Source organism: Chinchilla lanigera, unplaced genomic scaffold (genome assembly GCF_000276665.1).
Source record: "Chinchilla lanigera isolate Chin_1 unplaced genomic scaffold, ChiLan1.0 scaffold00020, whole genome shotgun sequence".
In the NCBI taxonomy this organism is placed as follows: domain Eukaryota; kingdom Metazoa; phylum Chordata; class Mammalia; order Rodentia; family Chinchillidae; genus Chinchilla; species Chinchilla lanigera.
This window is the reverse complement of record NW_004955421.1, coordinates 2,832,171-2,841,512: the sequence shown is the minus strand read 5'-3', so window position 1 is coordinate 2,841,512 and position 9,342 is coordinate 2,832,171. Positions and strand designations below refer to the sequence as shown.

The following is a 9,342-nucleotide window of genomic DNA, read 5'->3' as shown; positions in this document are numbered from 1 at the left end:
GATATTACATTTTGATAAAGAACACTGTCTCTATTGAAATTACAACAAAAAGTCTGCTAATATTTTAGGATTTTTAATGTATTTTTCAAAATGTCCCTCACAATATACTCTTTTGATATTTTCCATTAACAAAAGCTATTATAGTCAAATACATTTCAGAAGCTATGCAAATCACGCTTCTCTTGGAAAGTTACAAAGTAAAGTGGTACAATAAAGGTTTTCATAAACTTTTTAAAAAGGTTGTTGACAGCTGGGCATGATGGTACACACCTGTAATCCCAGCACTTGGGAGACTAAGGTGGGAGGATCACCGCAAGGTCTAGGTCAGCCTTGGCTACATAGTGAGTTCAAGGCCAGCCTGAATTGAATAGTGAGGCCCTATCTCAAGAAAAAATAGCAACAACAAAAATAGATTATTTAGCCTTCATTAACATTGTCTCTCAATTATAATTGCCCTTGAAATAGTCTGTTTCATATAACAACCATGATTTCTTTAATAAAGGTCTTCTATGGAATATATTTTAGAAAATAAGAATACTTTTTCTGTTTATATAAAATATTTGTATCCCAAATATTTCCTGGAATATAAAACTCAAGAAGATGTATTTTAACTACAAATCTAAGGGTAGGATATTTACAATATTTTACTCTGGGTTTATAAATGATTTCAGCACCTGTGATAGAAATTCCAGAGAAGTGAGGAGAGGGGAGCCTGCACTGTATGTACCTGTATGTACCTACCCGCTGTATGTACAGAAGACAGGTACTAGGAGGATGAGGGAATCAAAGTAAACCATCACAGTCTTAACTTTTCGCAAAAGTGGAAGGAAAGCTAAAAATGCAAATGCATTAGATCTCAAATTTCACTTCTGTGGCCACATTCTTTTTTCCTTGATTATATTTGCTTTAGTTTTAATTTCCCTCAAAGAATTGCTCATATCAATATATGTCTGAAATTTTATAATGATTTCTTAAACAATTCCTTGTCAAGTTCCTCAATTATATTCATAAATAATTATAAGATCTTTTCTCCATAATGTTGAACAGCATACTCTACTGACATACCTCATATCCACAGAACTATATGAAAGCGATAACAAGACTATAGCTTAAATTCACTGGTGTCCTAGTTTAGCACATTTAGTTCCAACTATCAGATTAGCCAAGATAAAATTTATAAGACTAAATCTAAGAGGTTTAAATTTATTTTTACCCTCAATTTGACTAGTGCCACATAATTATGATATAATGAGTCAGGTTGTAAAATTTTGCTAAATAAATGAATGCATAAATCAGTCTTTTGCACTCACAAGTATGAAAGATAACTGGAGATAACTATAGCTATTTATTTAAAGATGTATATACCTTAGTTTCTATCTATCTCTAAAATAAATTAAGTAATCTGTAATTTTAAAATGTTATTTAGATAAAATGATTAACTGACCTAAAAAAATATCCATTTCTTGGCAATAAATTAAATTCAGGGAATGTTATACTAATAAAATTATCATTCTATGTAGCCATCTCAAATATTCTAATGTAGCATGACAATAAGAATAACACAGTATTTGACATACTATAATGATAAATAGAAATATTTAGTAAAAGTAAGAAAGAGGACTTGACTTGGGTGAGTACTCAAATGAGCTTACACAATAAACATCAAGTGTCTAAATATAAAAGACTGCCAACTGCTCAAAAGGAAAGAACAACTGGTATGGGAGAAAGGAGAAAAGAAGGAAGAGAAAATTAATATATATACATATATATTTACATGTAAATATATAAGAGAGCTAAGATAATTCTACTACTAATTTCTATTACTTCACTGAAAGGAACAGTTAGTGCTTACATTGTTTCATCAATCTTGCATGCCTATATTTTATAATCTGAGCAACTACTTTGAAGATAACAATAAGCAATACACTAACCACTGTTGATTTCCTATCATCTTGTTTTGAAATTCCATAACATTTTTATTTTTTTCTCTCTTTAAAAAAGACTACTACACATGGAGCAGAGTGGTAAAGGAAAAAAAAAGAAAACAAAATAAACCTCTGTTTTTACCACTACCCTTGGGCCATTGGACATATTTTAAAATAATCAAGGAGAAGGCACACTAATTCTAAGGTTCACTGAAATGTTTAAACATTTCCAGGATTCTATGAAGAGAAGATAAATAATCATGCTTGTATTTGGACCTTTGAGTATGGGATCCCCACCATGATCAGAAATGCTAGATAATTATTTTTTACATGAATCCATATTAATCAACCTCTTCTCTCCATTAGGGGATGATATTATTTGGGGAAACATAATTGTGCTTCCTAGGGGTGACTATTTGTTTAATGTCTCAATACAAAGGAAAAAGAAAGGAACATCCCATTTTTACATCACCTTTCATGGGCAGAGTATATTTACATAAGAAGAAATAACCCAACTAAGGTTTAAAAAAATAAAACAGACTTCACAAGGAATGAAGCTCATTAAAGCATGGTAACAGTTCCCTTTTAAATGTTAGAGGGATTAACAGTATACAATAAGAAATAGTAATCTGTTAAATAGAGGTTCTAACCAATTAATTCTACCCGCAGCTAAGGAACAAAAATGGCAATTCTAGTAGAGAATGTCAGAATACGAAAAACAATGGGAATTTTTCAGATGTATTTTCCACATGTTTCTCATTAGTAAAAATCAATCAGTAATATCAATCATATAAAATAAAACACTATTTCTTATTGTTCTGTGATATTAAAATGAAAGCTATGAGATTTTACTCCCCTATTAAATATCAGAAGGTCCGATGCTCAGAGTTCAGAGTTATGTTATTATTTTCAAGATTGGATAACTCAGTTTTACCTATATAATCTACAGGCAATTCAACATTTTCAGGTGAGATAGCCACAAGTTTATTCTGAATGTCCTCTAATTTCCAGGTCTTTGTGATGAAATAATTGCTATATTTACTTTGTCATAAATTACTGTGGCAAATATTAGTACCTTTAAGTAACTATCAATAATAATGACACTTTTCATTTCATGGTCCAGTATAAATTGTGGAATTATATTAGAAGAATGTCATGCCTCTTCTAATTTCCCTCTAACCAAAGATATCTTATTTTTCAGTTACATAGTCAAGCTCCAGTGAAGAAAGAAAGGGTTTAGTAAAGGACTGCTGTTACTAATATCACTCAAATTTTCCTAGTTGTAGAAGTATAGCTACATGGATTCCACAGGCCTACAATCAAAAGCAAGTTATGTACTCCAAAAACATGGAGTTAATTAATAAAATGGACATTATCTTATTTTATGAACCTCTGTGGAATTATGACAAAAACTGCAGCTCATTAAGAATTTGTGTAAAGAAATCCCAATACAATACTAGTTCATTAAAAATGCCCAGGAGATCTTTTCCATGCCAAATTCATGAAATAGTGCTTGTGGAAGGTAATAGTAATATATAATAGAACATATATTGAAAGAGAGAGTGAATCAAACTGGTGGTAAAAACATGACCTTTCTCCATAAGGTCAAATATTTTTATTTAGATTTAACACTACAATACAGTATATATCCATTAAAAAAGAAAACTCTATAGAGTATATAAATTATTCCTTCATTCATTAATTCTTTTCCATTACAGCTTTGGTACAATGTGATTTCATATATAATTTTTAAATACTTTTAGCATCACAAACTCAACACAAAGTACAAAACTAATTCAAATTAGGGATATTATAATCTACACAGTGGTATTCAGTGGTAGGAGAAAATCTTACCTTGATGAATTCATGTCACTAGCTAAGCTATAAAGGCATACCTAGCAGACATGACAGAAATATGCACCATTAACCAGCTAATGTGTGTGTTAGTCTTTGTTTATTTTTTACAGAATACCAGCAGCAATCATTTGAGTGTTGAGAGAATACTTGAGTCCTCAGTCATTTTTCCCAACATGCTCCTCTTCCCTTAAAGGCCATGAATAATATTTGATGAAATGTACCATAACCCCAGCTCTCAGAATTTGACTTGCCAACCAGCGTTGTTCATACTTGCACAGTTTGTCCGGCAGCTAGCCGACATCATGGGGACAGTGCTGGAGGGGCAGTGAGGACCAATCAGCCTAAGGTTGTTCTGAGGGGTTGGCGGTGTGATATTACAGTAAACAGGGATTCCAGTGGCTGGGAGTGAACCTTGGCCTGCCTGATTAGGTAGCATGATTGGCTGTTGGTATGACTGCTGGGGCAGTCCTTGAGAACCTTGAGTCATTGGCACCTGTAGAGAGACATAAGCAAGAGCCCAGTGTGAAACGACTATTTTGCAGTGACCAGTGAACATTGTCGTGTTGTGAAAATTAGTCAAGCTTTTTTTTTCCAGTGCTGGGTATCAAATTTCCAGCACTGCACATGTTAGCTGAGCACCCTAACACTGAGCTACATCTCCAACCCTATTAAAGGTTTTGAGTTAGATTTTAAAGGTCATCAATCCTACTTCTGCCATTTATCAGCTATTTTTCACTTCAGGAAGTCACTTAACCTCTCTGATGACCTACACCATTTGGATAATGATACCTACTTCAAAGATCCCCTGAGAGATTGCTGGGATGTTACACAGTGCCTGGGAAAATATCTCACATGATGAGGTGCTCAGAAAAAAATCAGTCCCCAGCTGCTTTCCCTCTCTATCTATGCCCTCCAGTCTGGATCTTTCACCCGAGGCTTCTGTCACTTTGAAAAGACACGCCCAGTTTCTATGCTGATGCTAACAAGTGCCTTGGAGACATCCAGCATAAGAGGGGCATGACCCAGGGAGGAGGGCCTAGAATAATGTAGCTAAATTGAATTACCAGACACTTCACTAACTTTCATTTCTAACTTCAGGGCAATTCAAGATATAAATGCCAAAAGAGTTTATAACAATTATTAAAATACTCAATTTGGTTTATTTGGAAAATGTAGCTGTTAAGCCTCATCAGTGCCTTTTAAGAGAATATGATGTGCCATTTAAAAATCTCTAGTAACTTAAAATTATGCCAAATGGAGTTTCTTTAAATGAAAAATGAATGGGAACTTGTTATGAGGACTTTCTACCGATATGCAGAATTTCCCTAAAGGACTTCATCAATAGCACTATCATAAATTTTCTTCCATGAATAGAAAGTTAATACAGAAACAATTTTAAGGGAAATCCAAGAGCTATAGCACATATAGAAGCACATGTTTGTTATTTTCTTTGATAATCTTGATTCAAAGTCAACTAGCAACAGTGGCTGGGCCAGGAAATTACCACTTGGCCAACCATCCAACACAGGAAAACACCCACAGATTTTTACTTTGAGAAGTGCTGTGTTATAAGCCCCAATTCCCCAGGCTGCTGCTGTGCACCTGATAAGAAGACATGGTTGGGTAGGAGACCATCATGCTTTGCACCGGCGTTCCTTGTTGGCTGCTCATCACACTCTGACTCTGAGGTGACTGCTGCACTCCCATGAGGCCTTGGAATCCTTGTTGGCCAGATAAGACTGGCTGATAACCTGAGAAGAAAAGTGACTTTTTGAAGAGGTTGTTTGAGGAAGCGTACAGTGCTGCTTCATGGGGATGAGAGCACTTGGTCCCAAGGCAACCTTCAGAAACCCCGGTCTCCTTATCATAAGCGTATTATCCAGATATTTTTGTTTCCTAGGAATGCATTTTTTTGACTTCAAAGAGTGGACATGACTATGGCTTCAAAAAACTCACTGACCTTCCAATTGTTATGTACCCCACCCAACGAGACATGTGCCAATGGCAAACCCTTCAAGATACCAAGATGGAAGCTTCTCTTATACCAGTTGACTGTTAAAAGGTATAAATTGTACCTTTAATTTCTTTTGCTGGTTTTGATTTCAATGATATTTGGAGAATTTACAGATTTTAAGGTTTTTAACAATTAAATTAACTTTTTTCCTTCTTATTCCATCTTTCTGCACTACCTCATTTCATGTACCAAACAGCTTATTAATTTTGAATTCTTATTTTAATGTCCTACTGAATAATGTGACTTGTTACCCATGAACTTAGGAAAAAAGACACCAGGAGTGAAAAAAATTTCACACATTTGTTCTGCTTTATCATTAGCTCCTAAAAGAGCATTCTGGTAAAATAATGGATAATAATGTATACATTATTTAATATAGAATATATTTCAAATCTTGTCTATTGCATCCTCCTGCATGGGTCAGTTGGGTAGCCTTTTCTTTTTAAGTGGACCAAATTTGACTTATCTCAATTGTTTTTCCTCACCATAAGTGGCTTAAAATGCATTTTAAATGTGAGCTCTTCTTACAGATGTTGAAAGGGAAGTTATTATTTCAGTGAAAATAGCATAATGGTAGAGAAACAGATTCACTTTATGTTGTAAAATAAGGTGCTTCCAAAGTTTATATAATTCATATCCTAAGTACTCAAGAATAAGTGGAACTGCTGTCCTAAAACAATTTTATGAGAGAGTAAGATTTTTTTAAATCTAGGTTTTAGCACATGCACTTAGCTGAGTTTACAATCAAATTTTAGAAATAAAACAAAAGTTAACATTTTTAACAATAACCCAATCAATATGAATCATTGATAAGTAATATGTTGAGTGCACATGAGTTTTAACTTCATATTGAAGAATAAAATTATAGTCTTTACAGGAAAATACTTTGCTCTCTTTTTTTTTGTATAAAAATGAACCTTCGGCTGAGTACACTGGAGCATGCCTATAATTCTACCTACTCAGAAGGCTAAGGCAGAAGAATCATAAGATCAAGACCAGCCTTGGACACTTAAGAAGGCTATTCCTCAAAAAAGGCAGGGAGCCTGGAATGTAATTCAGTGGGAGGGTGCTTATCTAGCATATGTGAAGCCTTTGGTTCAATCCCTAAACTGCAAACAAACAAATGAAACAAATAAACAAAAAACAAACCAAAACCAAAAAATGCCTATCCATCATCTATCTATCTATCTATCTATCTATCTATCTATCTATCTATCATCGAACATTTATCTCTTCATTCTTTTCAAAAATGTTGTGGAAAAGTGGCTTGCAAAAGAGTCACTAAACTAGAAGACTGGTATAGCTGCCCAAACGGGTTTGGAGAAATATGTCCTTGGTATGGAAGACTTGAAAGAAAAAGTCTTTCAATGTGAGCCACAGGCCACATTGGGAAGTCTGGTTTATGCTTACAATTGGGAGGTAGAGACAATATATAGTTTTAAAAGTTGCTCATTGACCTTCTTTGTGTTTCCTCATATTTTAATTTATCCTAATTCATTCTCACAGAGGATATAACTACTAGATAGTTTACACCCTTGTAAAGACACCACATATTACCAGTGGAAGTAAGGGTAATGGCTACTTTCCTCGATCTCACTTCTGACCACAGCACACAGTTGAAACTCTCCTTTCATATGTTGGGTGATCTATTTAATGGCATCACTCCAAAGTGCTACACATACAATGTATTTATAGCTTACACAATAGGGAAAGCATCAGATTTGGGAAAAAGAAATGCAACTAAAGTCATGTCACTGTGACAATTACCTCTCAGAAAGACTTGTATGCAGTGGTACTCCAGAAAAATTTCTTTAAACAGCAATTACAAAAAATTTTCTTTTAGTCTTTAGTGTGTACATTTTCCCTTCTAATTCATACATCCAATGGTCTTGAAAAAGTGAGTCTATCTTACCATTTTATTATGATAATATTCCAAGCCACATTAAGTTCTTTGTAGCATGAATTGTTTTTTTGTTTTTTTTTGTTTTTTGGTTTTTCTCCTGTACCGGGAACCGAACTCACGACCTTGCGCTTGCTAGGCAGGCGTTTTACCGCTGAGCTAAATCTCCAGCCCCTGTAGCATGAATTGTTATATACATAGGACAATAAATTCACAGGATTGTAGAAAAATTATGATCAACTGTCTTCCTTACCATTAGTTCAATAGCAAAGAATAGGCAATATGAATTCATTGTCAATTTCACAGTAGTAGGGGCTGGGGATTTAGCTCAGCGGCAAAGCGCTTGCCTGGCAAGCGCAAGGTTGTGAGTTCGGTTCCCGGTACCGGAGAAAAACAAAAAACAAACAAACAAAAAAAAAATTTCACAGTAATAGAGCCTTATACCTGGCTGCAATTTCAAACACAGGTTGAAAAATGAAAGAAATAGTCTTAATATTTTTATATTTGATATAAGGTGAAAGACACATATTTGTTGCAGGACACATATTTCTATAAGGTAAACCAAAAGAGAAGAGGAAAAGAGAAGAGAAAAGAGGGGAGAAGAAGAAAGAGGAAGTTCCGGGCCTAGGAGTTGAAGATTATTTGTGTACTATATTTGTCTATGGAATCCTTCCTCCTTCCTCAGTCTTTGTTAAAAATTAACTGAAGTGGTGAAAAGGGATTCTTTTATTACACCAGCCTCTAAACTAAAACTGAGGGGACGAGAGAACAATAGAGGTGTTAAAATATCCAGAAAACAGAATGTCTTGGCAGGAAGAGGAAACAAGCATCTAGTGGATGGGAAAAGAACGTTTGGATGTCCCCACGCACAAAGGCACAGAGCCGGTGAGAGTGAGATTCATCTTCATTGCCAGCGCAAACGCGGCAGCACTGCACCTCTGCCTTCCCACGCCTCTTCTGCATGATGATTTGTGAACGTTCATATTCACTTATGCATGGCAGTGGGCTAGCAGCTCTGCACTGGGGTCCCCTGGTAAACACACATTACGGCAAATGAGGATTTATGTGGGGAGCAAATACGCTCCGGTTTCAAAATGAAAACTTAGGTGTACGGAAAGCTCACTTTATATTCATGAATCTCATTCATGTTTTGATTCTTTCTCAGGCAAGAAATATACATCTGGAATGGTTTAATTGGGGGTGCCAATTTCTATAAATTATGTCCGGAAAGCTAGGTTGCAGAATGATCCTTAAGACAGGTGGCTGTCTGGAATGTGAATTTGAGCTCTAGTCCAGGAATAGAAAAACAGAAATGAGATAGCAGTGACCTAAGAATGAACCAACAGCGTCTGCCTGGGACACAGCACACCCGAAGACAAGGATGGCAACGCTGGTGGCAACCTGCTTATCTTGTCTATTCAAATGAGAAATGTGTTCCAGTGTGTCAATTCTTAGCTGTGAAATGATCACTTTTTCATATTTATTGAGGATTAGCAAGATATAATGCATCATACAAAATAGAAACAGCAACAGTCTTCTGCCTTGTAGGCTTGCTGAGATGATAAAGACATTAACTATTTTTATTATTTCATTTTCAGTCAACATTGATTCAATTTTCAAGTCACATGTCATTTATTTTCTGAAAG

The 9,342-nt window shown here is 35.0% G+C and overlaps 1 protein-coding gene across 16 annotated transcripts in view; it reads right to left on the bottom strand.

The window, feature by feature from the left end:
• Positions 1–3,498: 3,498 nt before the first annotated feature.
• Arpp21 (cAMP-regulated phosphoprotein, 21kDa) overlaps positions 3,499–9,342 on the bottom strand; it is a 156,256-nt gene continuing 150,412 nt past the window's right edge. For all 16 annotated transcript variants that reach the window (XM_005383663.2, XM_013513806.1, XM_005383671.2 and 13 more), the window contains 2 exons: positions 5,385–5,533; positions 3,499–4,275 (listed from right to left, as the gene is read on the bottom strand). In XM_005383663.2, the coding sequence (XP_005383720.1) occupies positions 4,018–4,275; positions 5,385–5,533 (407 nt within the window). In that variant the 3' untranslated portion in view covers positions 3,499–4,017. The remainder of the gene's footprint in view (positions 4,276–5,384; positions 5,534–9,342) is intronic.